Below are 15,076 nucleotides of genomic sequence, written 5' to 3'. Positions count from 1 at the left end.
GGAAAGAGACTTGCGCAAAGGTCACTGGATTGGGGATAGTAGAGTTTTATTGGTGACCGTAGATAATAGCGAGTGCTTATTTAATAATAGGTGCCAGGTGCATATTTATCTCATTTAATCTTCCCATTACCCCTATGACGTGGGTCCTATTACTGTCCTCAGTTTACAGCTGTCCGCAGCATCCTAAGAGACCACTAAAGAGGCTAAAGTCCTATAACTAGAGGAAGACTTGGACCCCAGGCTCATGCGACTCCAAAGCCAGGCTGTCTCACCACCCCTACCCCAGGAGCTGGGAGTTTGATTCCACAAGTGGAGTGGCAGCCAGACTGCAGGCTTCATGGTTGTGCAGTGAGGAGGTGATGCTGGGATGGCAGGTGCACAGTCAGGAGTTTGCCTCTAAAGGAAGAGAGAAGTGGTGACTCAAGTCACAGGCAAGGGAGTTTCTTCCCAGAAAGCATAAACTCTTTGGAATTTGTCAAAGAGATGCTGCAGGAGAAAGGGATAAACATTCTGCCCAGTGGGGCTGTCCTGGGCCCTTCCTGGATTCAACCTTTGGTACATCTGGTCAACCCTGCCATGTGTGATTTTTGTTTGTTTATTTTTCTGAGAACTGAGCTATACAGTGAGGTGATGTCTTTGAAGCCGTGGTTATCATGGCGGGAATTTGCCAGGTGGGATTGGGAGGGAGGGGGTAATTTCCCCCTCCTTCCCTAAGATTTGTTGGGGGGGTGTTCATCATTGGTTCCAAGCAGCACATAGATTGATAAGAACACCCTGCATGCCTTGCAGCATCCACTCTAAATTTTTCAAAGCACAGTCATATCCACCTCACATGATCTTCTGCTCCTGTCTTCTATTCTTTCCACCCCTCCACCCTCCTCTCCAGTTTGGTCTCCCCAGGAGTTGTCACGTGTGGCTTTTTTTGTCTGATTCTGTTGCTGTCGTAGACGCCAGTGTAACCTCGCCTTGAGGAGGAGCTCTCTCATCCAAACGCTGAAAGTCAGTCTGTACTCCAGCGCTGGCTCTCCCAGAGCCGTTGGCGCGTTCAGAGGTTGGAGGGCTCTGGTGCACTTGAATAAAGCAGAATTGAGAGCCAAGCTCAGGAAGAGGAGTTCGTTCTCCTAGTTTCGTTAATATGAATGTGTAGCCTCTTGGGCTGCGTGGGCATTCGGAAGGCATGCCTGTGGAGCCATGGGTGTGGGCTGTTTCACTGGACTCCACGGGGTGGCGGAGGCTTTGGCTATGAGTCTGGCCCGTGTGACTGGCCACCTGCCCCCCAACCCTGGGGCAGGATGCTCAAGTGGCCAGAATCCAGAGCAAACCCTATCCAAGAAGAATTCATCCACCACGTCCTCTGGATTTCGTCCTTGGGCTGATAGTTGGGGCAGAGCTTTTCCTCCGAAGTTATAAAGGACGTGGCAAGGTTCCTCCCTTAGAGAGAAAGCTAGGAGCTGAGTCCTACACGCACCCCTCCCTCAGAGAAGGATGAGTTGGGATCTCAGCAGCAGGGTGCTTTTCCTAGGCAGTAACACAGCTCCGCTTAACCCCAGGGCTACCTTGCGCAGGGGTAAGCATTTCAGGAGGGCAAGCCAGGTGCACGGATACCGTCTCCTCCAAGGAAAAGGAAAGAAAGGCACCCTTGGCGAGACACTCTACGCAGAAATGTGCTTCTTAAGCTCCAGGCTGATTTAAAACACGTAGGGAATGCGTTTGGGAGACGAACGAACGTGACCTTGGCATCAAAGAAAGTGGACGGAGGGTAGAGTTTAAGCTGAGCGCAGGGAGGGAAAAGGAAGTGTTCTCAATTCTTTTTTCTTTTCTTCTTCCTAGCAAGAACCAGTTGAGTCATCTTTGGGGCTTAGTAATGGAGTAAGTGATCTTTCTCCTGAGTGTGCGGCCCTGACTTCAGCTATAAAAAATGAAGTGGATAGTACGGTGAACATCATAGGTAAACTGTTTTGACATCTCATTTCTTTATACGCACGAGTAGCTCCCTGGGGTCGAGAATTTGTAAAACGTGACTTGAAATAACATAGCCAGCGGGAGGAGGTCTTGGAACCATCTCAAAATGCAAGTTCAGGCCCCCAGATTTCAGGGCTGAAGAACAAAGGCCTTTGAAGATCAGGTAAAGGAACTGGGGCAGATCCGCCTCAAAAAAATAGGCAGATGAGATGGGGATGTTCCCCCCCAGCGGCTAAGGATTAGCGGTTCTCAATCTTTCAATAATTGGTCACGTGGACAAAAGTGTTATTTCTTTAACTTGGGAACAAGGTGGGGGGAGACTGTCCCCATGAGTCCTCTCAGCATCTGGTCCATGATGGGCCTGCCACAGAGGTGGTGCTCATCTCACAGATGGGGAAACAGAGGCACGTGGCCAGAGGGCACCCTGTGATCCCACAAAGAGTGTCGAGTGCCTCCTGTATACCAGACGTAGCACTGTGAGCCAGAAATAGGTTGGGGAGCAAGGCGGGCCCAATCCCTAGTTTCATGGAAGAAGACACATAATAAACAAATAAAATCTGCACGTAACAACAGCGTTACAAATGTGCCAGAGGAAAAGAGTGGAGAGATGAGATGGCGCCAGTGGGTGAGGACCTGCAGTGTGGGTCCCGATGCGGGAACACGCTTGGAGGACTAGAGGGAAGGCCGGTGCTCGGCGGTGGGGGGGAGGGTGCGTGAGGGCCGTCAGAAGGGAGGCGGGGCGGGCTTATGGGGACCTTCGAAGACCCTGGGAAGGAGGTTGGGTTTTACCCCCACACTGCTGGAGGGTGTGGGTTTTTTTGTCTTCTTTTTTTTTTTTAAGTTTTAAAAAATGGAAGTGTAGCAGATAGTAAAGTGCCCAAATGTTTTCCATACACACACCATGGAAACACCACCCCTGGAGGCTTTTAGGCAGGCTTTTTTTGGGTGACAAGTGTGAATTATATCTCAATAAAGTCCCGCTGGGATGCTGCCAAGCACGGATGGTAGGGACTCTCTGCAAGAGTGGAAGAGGCCCAGGCTTGACCTTGTATTCTGACTCCAGCCCTGGAATCCAGAACCTCGGTTTCTTTGCCCTCAATACCTTTGGTTCATTACATTTTGTTCCATTTTGTAAACAATTAGGGCTTCTGATGCTGGTAAGAACAGGAAAAATCCCGTTCCAAGAGCAGGCCTCATATCCTAGGACCTTCATTTGTGGGTTCTCAGCTGAGTAGGGACAGGAGGCCGCAGCCGCCTCTCCTTCCCCTGGGCTTTGGAGTTTGGAAGCAGAATCACACGTGCAGGGTCTCCCTTGCACGTTGAGGTCTCCAGCAGCGTGCAGTGTGAAGAAAGAATGAAGCCTGGGTTGAGACTCAGCACGTGCTGTATCTCATGTCGGGATGGCCATGGCTTCCTCGCAGGGCTCACGTCTGAATGGGGCACTTTTGCATAGAGGCAGATGGCCCTACAGTCATTTTGAGCCGAGCAGACTCTCAGCGAGTGAGTACCTTTCTCACTTCCCCTCTGGAGTGAGGCCACTTGCCTGACCGGAAGCCCAGCTCTCCCCCCTCCTGGGCCCTTTTTTCCAGGGCTGAGAGCTGCTTCCCCGGCACCTGGGTTTTTATCATCCCTTCCTCGGCAGGCCGTCCTCAGAAAGCCTCTGCCCACTGAGCCCTTTTTAAAAAGGAAGATATTTGCCAATCTCCCAGGCACGCTTTCTTAAGATTCAGCTTATTTCGAGGCAGCTGGTTGGCTTTTGGAGCTGCCCTCCATTAAGGAGGTGAATTCAGCCTCAGATAAACTGCCAGACAAAAGCCAGAATTGGACCAGTTTTCTTTACTTTTTTTTTTTTTTTTTTAACATTTTGGTTGAGCCTTCAGTATGTAAATTCTCTGCCAGGTCGATTATTCATTGCCCTTATGGTATGATTGGTGCTACATGGTGTTGGTACTAATTTAATGAGTCATTATCCTGGGGCAAAGACAAAGGCCAGGTCTGGTTAGAAAATCACCTACTGGATTAAATGATTCTCTTCCTAACAATAAAATCATAATGGATGGCAGTAAAATGAGTTTGAATATCTCTTTCTAATTAGTCAGTGACCCTTGTGAAGGTATGTAATGATAGATGAAGTGGATCCATGCAAGTATTTTAAAGGAGTGGGTAATTTGTGATTATTGCTAACAGTAGCGCTAGCTCGGATTTTAAACCCTTCGCAGAGCTTTGTCTGCACTCTCCCAAGTGACCAGTAATTAGCCATCCCAGCCTCTGCGATGTGTGGACCGAGATGAGAAGCACAGGGGTTCTGATTCCAAGGCCACTGTGGCACTTGAGAGATTCTCTTTCGGGCTCTCTTTACTTTTTAAAAAGTGCTTTATTTAAAAACGAAACCATTTCTTGCTTTCCATTCATTTGTCTCTAAACCCAGAGTTCCGGCCAGTTTTGTATCCAGGCACCAAGATGAAAACCTCAAGATGTTTTCATTCTACTCTTATAAGCCCATGTTTATAAGATGAAAAATGGGAGCTGAAACGAGTCCTTACTATGAGAGCATTTTTCTCGTTGTCAGTAGGCTCTGTCACTAGGGAAATAGATTGAAAATCAATATCTTGATCCCTTGGAGGCCAGCCACCCAGTACATTTTTATTCTGGAGGAGGGGTGCTGTTTGGTAAGTGAATCCAGTAAGGGTGTAAAGCACGAAATGTCCTGTTACCCTGACAGATGAACTCCTGCTGGATTGCTGCTGTGTTTTACTTTTATTTCTGCGGCAAATCATGGCAGGAAAACACACACACACACACACACACACACACACACACATGCACGAGTGTGCACACGCCCATGGTCAGTGGGCAGTGTCCTGGTCTTGCCTTCTTGTCCAGAACAGCTGAATGTACGTCCAGATTTAGCAGGCTGTGCACTCCAAGCAGGAGGGCAGCATCTCACTGCTTAAACCAGGTCTTTTCACGTTTCATCTCTCCCTCCTGTTTAAATGCACAGGTCAGCACCTCCAAAGATCTTCCCTGCTATCCCTTTAAGGGGAGGGAGAAAAAGACTCATTTTTATTTTTACTTTTCTTTCACATTGAATTATTTTGTGTGTGCGGCAACTTCTGTTTTTAGGAAGCGGAAGAAGCCAGCAACATGTTGGATTGTTCTGATAATACCCTGCTGGCCTCTTGCCCAGGTCAGCAGGGCCTCTGCTGAGCAGTATTGAAATCACCTCCAGGCCAGTGTGAGAAGTTAGCAGGTGCGGACATTCTTTCTCCCTGGCCTACGCGGGGCTTCATAACCCCATTGTGTTTCTTGATAAAAGGTAACCCCACCCTTCAAGAAAGCAAAGATTGCAGTAAATCAAGCTGGCCTTAGGTGACTAGACATAGACAATTAGGAAATAATGTAATTGGAATTCTGTCGATTTTGGTGGCCCAAAATGCACCTTCTAGGATGTACCTTTTTCTGGTAGTTACTTCCAAATTTGACCAACTTTATCTAAAGTAAACCTTGAGTAGCTTTTTTTCAGCCAAGCTTAGAAACTTGAATATCGACAGGAGCAGAACAACAACAAAAAAATTAAAAAAAAAAAAAAAAAGGAGCAAAACAGATTTACAACTAAGAGACCAAACTTAGGGTGCCCCCAGGGCCTCACGGTCATAACTCAAGCCTGGCAGAGCCTCTAGTACCAGAATTCATAATGACTTGAGGATGGTACTGTCTTCAACTCTTCCAGATACTTTGTTCCCTGTTTTGTTTGTTTGCTTTTGTTTTCTGCCATTTTATCTGGTGCTTAAGATATGAAAAATTCCATCTACAAGATAAAAAGTAGATTTGGGGTGGTTGTTTAGATGGAAGGCACCCCTCTTGAGAAGAAGCGAGTAAAGCCTTTCCATGCTGGTTCATCCCTCAGGAGTGGGGGCCAGCGACAAGGCATCCAGTTTTCTCAGGACCCCTAGAAAACTCTTAGCAATAGGAGAGTCCGTGTGAGGTGTGAACCCAGATCTCACAGTAAACCCAGACACAACCGATAATACATCTTGTTTTTCTTCGGTGAACTGGACCTTGGAAAAGCCAAGGTCACAGAGGTGAGGCTGCATGGGATGTACCCTCGGTCACCATGTGCATCGGCAACCCTGGGCAGTGGACGTGGAGGTTTTTTCAACCTTTAAGGGGTTTTTATTTACCCAAGAAAGCTGCCAACTTTTTACGAGGCTGTATATATTTTTCCGCCTTGACACCTCCACCTTATTTATAATTAACTATCGAATCCTGTCTTCCCCCGTCCTATTCCTCAAATCCGTCCCCTTCTTTCTATTTCAGACGCGACTCCCAGTCACCTTCCTGCTTACCTCATCTCTGCTTCCATGCTGCCCCTTCTCCAGACACAGTCATTTGTTTAAAAATGCCAGTCTTACCATGTCACCATTGTCCCCAACCCCCCAGGACAAAGACCCACATGTCCCCAGTGTCCTGGTGACCTGGCCCCTGTCCACCTCTTTTATACTTGTTTTTGAAGTCGAATTACTCTGAACAGTTGGACTTCCATGTGCCTATCCAGCGAGAAAGAGAGGTTTGGGTTGTGGGTTTTGTTACTGTGGGGTGGACGCTATAGCTCTGTCAACCCAGCAGAGTAAGGAAGGGGCATTAGGCGGGTCCATCGGGAAGGGTATGCTGCCAACCCATGAGGTCTTAGTCAGGTTTCTGCTGCCAGACCATTGACCCTTGAGACACGGTGATGAACTCAACTGAGTTTTTACTACAACATATTATTTGCCCCCCTTTATAGCAGAGCAGCATGTGATGCTGTGCACCACACCCTGCATCCACGTCAACCTGTCACTGTTGAGGCAGTCTGGCCCCTTCTCTGAAAGTACTAACCCCGTAGAGACTTGTGTCTCCCACCGTCGCCCTTGGATGCCTAAAGTGAATCATGGCCAGAGTTTATTTAAAAAAAGAAAACAAAAAGAGCACCAGATTAGAAGTTAAAAGACTGGGGTTCTAGACCTAGTTCTGCAGGGTTTTATTTATTTATTTATTTTTTCTTTTTGCGGTACGCGGGCCTCTCACTGTTGCGGCCTCTCCCGCGGCAGAGCACAGGCTCCGGACGCGCAGGCTCAGCGACCGTAGCCCACGGGCGCAGCCGCTCCGCGGCATGTGGGATCTTCCCGGACCTGGGCACGAACTCGTGTCCTCTGCATCGGCAGGTGGACTCCCAACCACTGCGCCACCAGGGTAGCCCTGCAGGTTTTTATTTATCACGTGATCCTAGGCAAACTCCCTCACCTCTTTGAGACTCAATTTCCTCGTTATCTAAAGTGGAAACGAGGGGACTTCCCTGGCGGTCCAGTGGTTGAGACTTCGCCTTCCAATGCAGGGCGCGCAGTTTCAGTCCCTGATCAGGGAGCTAGGATCCCGCATGCCTCGCGGCCAAGGGACCAAGGCGTAGAGCAGAAGCAGTGTGGTAACAAATTCATTAAAGACTTTGAAAATGGTCCACATCAAAACAAAATCTTTAAAAAAGAATTAAATACAGTGGAAATGATAAAACAGATCCCACCTACCTCAGAGGATTGTTGTGAGGACCAAATGGGTGTAACAGAAAACTCACTGTGTGGTTAGAAGGTGGTAAAATTAATACTATGATTGCGATATTATCAAATCATATTAAAATATATTTGATTAAGAGACATTGCCTCCGTCTGTGCTGCGGCATCAGGGCTGGTATTCACAGTTTAAATTCTCGAAGTTTCAGATCAGGGCGAGAAGAAATTTCTCTCCACGGCAGCATGCAGATGGCTGGCTTTTATAGGCTTTTATCTTGACCCCGCAGCTGCCTAAGTGACCTTGGCAATTTACCCAACCTCCCTGGGTTTCAGCTTTTTGCAGCTGCAAAGTGATAGGACCAACCCACCTTCACAGAACTTTCCGGTTCCTAATAGTCTACTTTTAAGAGCTTTCTCTGAGGCTTGGGGGCAAGTACTTTCGCAGGTGGAGCCCTGCGTTGTCAACAATTGTTAATAAGGTAAGAATGACCTTTTAAGGAATCAAACCGGTTCATCAGTAACCAGCCATGAATAATATTGTTGTAAGTCTCAGCACCGAGGTCCAGATAAAATTACATGCCTGCGGGGGACGCTTCCTGATGCGCTGACCTTCATAATCTGGAGAAGCTTAGTGGATTTCTAGTTCCCTAACCGTTCAGGAATTTCCTTGGCACCCGATATAGAACTGTTGAAAAGCAATTTCACTATTGGTTGTGAGCCCAGAGCCTTATTAAGGTGAGATTTGAAAGGTTTTATCCTAAGAGGGGCTTAGAAAGCCCAGGGAAACTCAGTTTGAACTTCCTTAATTCTTTCTTTCAGGGAGACGGTGCTGTTGAGAGGGAAAGCCGAATCTGCCTCCTGAGGCTGCCACTTCCCGGCTGTCTGACCTTGAGTTCGTCATTGAACTCTTCGTTATTTAACTCTCCGCGATGCTTTTCCTCCTGGCTAAAATGGGGTGATAACTGTGTCTTCCCCGTGGAGTTGTGAGGTCTGGCAGGTGATAGGTCAAGGTGGGAAAGACAAAGTTCAGGGCCCAGGAAATGCTAGGTTTTGTTATTATGGGTTATCAGTCATGGTACTCTAGCACCTAGAGGCCTCCCACTTCTGACCTTACGTGCTGTAGCAGTTTGCTAAGCTTGCTATTCTTGTGACTTTTCATTTGTGAGGAGTCAGTGGCACAGTCTGTGTTGTCCCTTAGGGCACAGTTTGGTGGTTCAGGGGAAATCAGCTCTCATCTATCTCCATAGATGGATAAAGAGAGAGAGATGGATTAGGGCTGGTGCGTAAAGCCCTTCCAGAGAGCATCTCACATGTTGGGATTTCCCAGCTTCTCTCTTGGACTTGCGACTTACGAGTTCAGAAGTTTCTAAAGTGCCCTCAGTCGTGTTCAGAATGGAGAGCAGCGGCCATCCCTGTCCCAGGCACAAAGCCACATACTCCTAGGGCCGTGTCTGGCCTTAGAGATCATGTAATATTAACTGGGTATCCAGATGTAGCCCAGAAAACTAAAACTTATTTTTCTATCCTGGTCACCAGCATTCGGGATACACTTAAAATTTGAATAGAGATGCTCATCTACTTTTTGTCTTAAGGCATGTATGTTAAGTGAAATACCGTAAAACTAACCCCCTTTAGGTGTGCAGGTCTATGATTTTTGACAGACATCCTCAGTTGTGTGACTACCACTACATTTAAGACATAGGACATTTTCCTCACCCCCAAATGTTTCCTCTCCCTCCTTCCAGCCCCTGGCAGCTATGGCCTACTGTGTCTTTATCCCTTCACCTAGGTTTTAAAAAGCCCGCTTGCCAGGAATCTTGAAATTTTCTAGAAAACGTTCGTCGTTCCATTTGGTATTCACAAGTGGTCCTGAACTCCTGCAGGCCTCTGGCGGCAGTCTGGGAGCCTTGCTCTGTTTATTCATCTCTTTCCTCAGCAAAGATTCACTGAGCTGCTCTCCGGTACAAGCTGTGAACGTGTGCTGTGACTTGAGACAAAAAGTTCTAATGCAGGGTCTCATCTCTCTCGGGAGCCACAGTGTGGCTGGGAGACAACACGTACAAATAAAGAGTTAAATAAAGGGACCCTGCATTAACTGGGCACGCGAGGCCGAAAGTGAAGGCACATCACAAGGTCGTGTCGTGCTGTCGTTTTGGCCAAGCCATGGGGACAGCAAGCGAGGGGCCCTCAGGAAAGAGAGAGCAGTCTGTTCTGGGGGGTCAGGAAAAGGCCCCCCGAAAGCAGAGGCATCTGACTCCTGCCTGCCACTCACCCTCCCCTTCCGCCCACCGTGCTTCCGCCTCACCGAAGCCTTTGATTTCCTGGAACTGGAAAAAAAAAATATCCCACTTCCTGAACTTTCATCACGGGCCCTCCACCCTCCCCGCTTTTCCTTTTCACTACTGTCCTCAGTTTATTCTCTGGATCATTGTGTGCTGGCCTCCAGCCCTACTGGACTTCTTACAAACCAGATCCTGGACTAGATTACACTTCGTCTACCCTTCCTACCTGACAACAGTGCCTTGTACAAAGAGGATGCTCAGGAAATCTCTGTTAGTTGAATGGCTGAGTTGGGACTTATGGGGGAAAACACTGAGGGAGAGAATTCCTGGTCAGAACAAAGGGACATAATTAGGAAGATGCTTGAATGGCTGCCATAGTTTATACTCCCAGGAACGACAGTGCAAGGGAGAAATGAATTTTGGGGGATCGGAAGTTAAAGGGGCCTTGATTTAAATCAAATCAAAGATCTTAATTTTCTTAGTATGTAAGGTATCAGTTTTATCCACCCCCTCATCAAACACACACACACACACACACACACACACATCCTGTTTGGTTTCTATCTCCACCCACCAATTTGGGAAAGGACAGGACCCATCTTGTTTTCCTGCCGTCTTATTTTACTTGGGAGAGGAGGCAGAAGAAACTTGAGAGAGGTCAGTGTCAGCGCTCAGTCTGTGTCTGGTGAGCTGCATAATTGATGCTCTCAGGCTCAAGTAGTATAGTCCAAAGGATAAAATAAGAATTTGGGAGTCTGCCTGCCATATTTAGCCTGCCTTCCTTTTCTTTAATTTTATCCCCTCCAGGAAAACCCACACGGCATCCAGTTTCCCTTCCATTCTGTGTGCTGTGGCTTTGTGGAGTCTTTTATCACATCCCCAAATCTCCTTTCCCAGCTTCGTTGGTGCTTTTCTTTTCTTTGCTAGAAAATCCATGAATTCTCACTGCCTTCTAAAACCTTACCTGAGTAGAAATCAGGTAATGTTCTCCCTACCTTAATGCTAGTCACTTCATCACCCCCCTTCAAGCAATTAAAACAGAAACCCACGCACAAACAGAAATACTTGAGTAATCAAAATATTATACTTTGAGCAGTGGAAACAGGAAGTGGCCCATGATGCTAACTTCTCAAGGAGACTGGAATGTGGCCACCTTCCCGCCTAATCTGAACATTTTACAGGTGGCGGGGGGCGTAGAGCACAGCCCATAATCCACGCTGTGTGACTTTGGATGAGCTACTGTACTCTGTACCTGACACTCTTCATTTCTAACAGGATAATGATGCTTTCCCTGTCATTCTCATGTGTTGAAATGTTAAAAATAACTTATACAGGCATGAGTAAAACATTGAGGGCAAAGTGCTTTGAGAGAGGCCCTTGGGAAAACATTGTTGGTCCCATTTGTTTATGGGTGCCAGTTTTCAGGGATAGTCCATCCAATCAATTGTCAACAGAAGTATAAGGTCAGCTCTGTTTGAAAGTAAGACAGGGCATTAGGGGCGTTCAAATTAAAACCGCGATGAGGTATCACCACACATCTATCAGAATGACTAAAGTCAAAAAGTAGTGACAACACCAAAAGCTGGCTAAATGTGCATAAATTAGCTTGTCCATACATTGCCGGTAGAACGTAATATTAGCAGTTTCTTGTAAAACTAAACATATAATTACCATGTGATCCAGCAATTGCACTCTTGGGCATTTGTCCCAGAGAAATGGAAACTTACGTTCAGATAAAACCTGTGCATGAATGTTCATAGCAGCCTTATTCGTGATAGCCAAAGAATGGAAAGGAACCTACAATTCCTTCAGTGGGTGAATTGAATTGGGTTCCTCCAATTGAAGGAACCTACAATTCCTACTGATACACACAAAAACTTGGATGAATCTCCAGGGAATTGTGCTGAGTGAAAACAGCCCATCTCAAAAGGTTACTGTGTGAGTCCATTTATGAAGCATCCTTGAAATGACAAAAATTATAGAAATGGGAAACAGATGAGTGGTTGTCAGGGGTTAGAGACAAGGGGAGGAGGCTGAAGGAAGGTGGATACAGTTACAGAAGATGCTTGTGATGATGAGACTGTTTGGTGTTTTGACTGCAGAGGTGGGTACGTGAAACCGCATATGTGATGAAATTGCACAGAGCTAAGTACACACACACACACACACACACACACACACACACGAAGGAGTACAAGTGAAACGGAGGAAATCTGAACAAAATGCATCGATTGTCAAATGTCAATATCCTGATACTGTATGATAGTTTTGCACATGTAAAGGGCACACGGGATCTGTGTATTATTTCTTACAACTGCACATGATCTCAGACTGAAAAGTTTAATTTAAAAAATGTTGAGTCATGATTTCAGAGGCATGGTCCTCCCTCATTATTATTATTTTTTTTTTTTTGCGGTACGCGGGCCTCTCACTGTTTTGGCCTCTCCCGTTGCGGAGCACAGGCTACGGACGCGCAGGCTCAGCGGCCATGGCTCACGGGCCCAGCCGCTCCGCGGCATGTGGGATCTTCCCGGACCGGGGCACAAACCCGTGTCCCCTGCATCAGCAGGCGGCCTCTCAACCACTGTGCCACCAGGGAAGCCCCTTCCCTCATTATTAAGGTTTGATGATGTCTCTCTGGACCCCAGGACCCAGAAACTAGCACAGCAGCTTCCTTTAGAGCGAGAGCAGAGAACAGAAATGGGTCAGGTTCGAAGCACTGTTTATCTCTCTGGCCCTGGGGCTAGGTCTGGATGCAGCTCTCGTCCTGCACCCTTGGCTGTGGCCAGGTTGAGTTTGGGATGTTGCCACGCGTAAGCACCATTGGCAGGCACACTGGAAATAGCCCTGGCGAGCCAGGTTATTGGCAAGTTGCTTCTCCAGGGACATTAACCCAAAGCTAAGGCTTGTTCTTATTTCATGGCAGATGACATTTGGTGACCAGGAATCTGACTCTTGGCCTCTGGGGGGAGGTTTCCTTTCTCGAGAGTGTGTGCTAGGATTGTGAAGGCAGGTGATGTTGGTGCATGATGGCTGTCTTTTCTTTGAAGTCGTAGGACAGTCACATCTGGACAGCAACATTGAGGATCAAGAGATTGTCACTAATCCACCAGACATCTGCCAAGTTGTGGAAGTCACCACTGAGAGTGATGAACAGGCGGTCAGCATGAGCGAGCTCTAGGGAGCCCTTCCCCATGACTTGGGTTTGAAGGGGGCAGGGAAGGCTGGAGGGGGGGGGGGGCGGTGTCGGAAACTCTGGAACTGAGCAAGGAACCAGGGAGGGCGGTCCTTTAGTCTAGGGTCACTCACTGGTTTCACCAACATAGCAGAGAACCTCTCCTGTGTCCTAAGGATTATTCTGTCTGGAACTAGTCTTGCTTTAATGTCCTCAACCAACATCTTCTTGGATATTTTTGTTCTCAATTCGAAGACCCAGTCACAGCATTTCACTTGATCTCCCGTAACATGTTCACGCGTGACTAACGAATAAGAACATTTCTCTGGGCAAGTAGTTCATCTGAGTCCATTTTATTTGTGCAAGTTATCAGAAATTCAGAAGGATGTTTTTGATGGAATCTGAGTTTGACCCAGCTGGATAGGACCTTAGGGATCACCTCTTCCGGTTCCTTCGTTGGGATAGAAGGGATTCCTCCAGGCCACACGGCCGGTAAGTGTTTGGGTCAGGACTCAAGCTAAACCTTCAGACCCCAAGTTCCATTCTGTCGTTCACCAAGTTTACTTGTCACTTCCACGTATTTTCCTCTTCTTTTTCAAATTCATACAGCTTCTAGCTGGGCCAGGGACTGAGCCCACTGCAGATTCCCCAAGGAATGGCCACAGAATGGCAGGAATTGGCCCCGACAGTCACAGGGTTAGCACCGGGTTCAGTGGGTTCTTCCATCCTTACAGGATAAAGTGGCGGCTCCTTTTTCCCACCAACATTACATCACCTTATACACTCCTTCTCATGGTCTCCACTTAACTTTTGGTGACTCAGTTACAATTCTGAAATGTAAGTTCTGAGTCAGGGTTATTGCTTGCAGATATTACAAATAAAAAGCAGAGGCCCTATCATGGGTAACCAGAGTCGCTCTAATAAATAGTTCAGGAATTCTTCCCAGTGTCCTTTATGTGTTGCCAAATAGTGTGTCCTTCAGTCAGGACGCCACCCCAGTGAGCGGCACAGAGTCAGCGTTAGAATTAGGTTGATTCAAATGACAAGTTGTTTGTGAATTATCCGCCCCTAAATTAACCTCATATTTCCCGAACCCCAACTTTCTTTCATTTTAACTTATTTTTTTCAATTGTGGTAAAATATCCACAGCATAACATTTACCACTTTTAGCCATTTTTCGGTGCACATTGCAGCAGCATTAAGTGACTTAACATCATTGTGCAACTAGCACCACCCTCCGTCTCCAGAACTTTCTCATCTCGCACAACTGAAACTCTGTGCCCATTATACAATAACTCCCCCTCCCCCTCCCCCCAGCCCCTTGGCCAACCCCCTTTTACTTTCTGTCTCTCTAAATTTGGCTACTCTAGGTACCTCGTATAAGTGGAATCCTACAGTATTAGTTCGTTTGTGACTGGCTTATTTCACTTCGCAGAATGTCCTCAAGGTCCTGACTTTCTTTCGTGCTGGGAACATAAAAGGAAAGTGAGAACAAACCTTGGCTACAAGAAGCCTATAATCTTGTCAGACAGGATAAGCTTGTCATCAGTTATTTATTCATGAAACATATTTTGAACTCCTGCGTGTGCCAGTCCCTCTTGCATATCTGCCAGTCCTTGTAATAATTACTATTTGTTGCGTGTTTGTTGTACCCAGGATACTGTGCTAAGTGCTTGAAATCGATTGGCTTATTTAATTATCATGAGAATAACCCCATCAGCCTGGGTACTGTCATTATTCTCTCTTTAAAATTTAGTGCATATCTGCCAGTCCTTGTAATAATTACTATTTGTTGCGTGTTTGTTGTACCCAGGATACTGTGCTAAGTGCTTGAAATCGATTGGCTTATTTAATTATCATGAGAATAACCCCATCAGCCTGGGTACTGTCATTATTCTCTCTTTAAAATTTAGGTATTGGGGGCTTCCCTGGTGGCGCAGTGGTTGAGAGTCCGCCTGCCGATGCAGGGGACACGGGTTCGTGCCCCGGTCCGGGAAGATCACACATGCCGCGGAGCGGCTGGGCCCGTGAGCCATGGCCGCTGAGCCTGCGCGTCCGTAGCCTGTGCTCCGCAACGGGAGAGGCCACAACAGTGAGAAGCCCGCGTACCGCAAAAA

At 47.2% G+C, this 15,076-nt stretch overlaps 1 protein-coding gene across 1 annotated transcript in view; it reads left to right on the top strand.

The window, feature by feature from the left end:
* IRF2 (interferon regulatory factor 2) overlaps positions 1-15,076 on the top strand; it is an 86,987-nt gene that overhangs the window by 63,062 nt on the left and 8,849 nt on the right. Inside the window, 2 exon segments of the mRNA XM_007466517.1 lie at positions 1,831-1,948; positions 12,835-12,958. Of these exon segments, the coding sequence (XP_007466579.1) occupies positions 1,831-1,948; positions 12,835-12,958 (242 nt within the window).

Source organism: Lipotes vexillifer, unplaced genomic scaffold, assembly GCF_000442215.2.
Source record: "Lipotes vexillifer unplaced genomic scaffold, Lipotes_vexillifer_v1.1 scaffold951, whole genome shotgun sequence".
NCBI lineage: Eukaryota > Metazoa > Chordata > Mammalia > Artiodactyla > Lipotidae > Lipotes > Lipotes vexillifer.
This window is presented reverse-complemented; position numbering and strand designations above follow the sequence as displayed.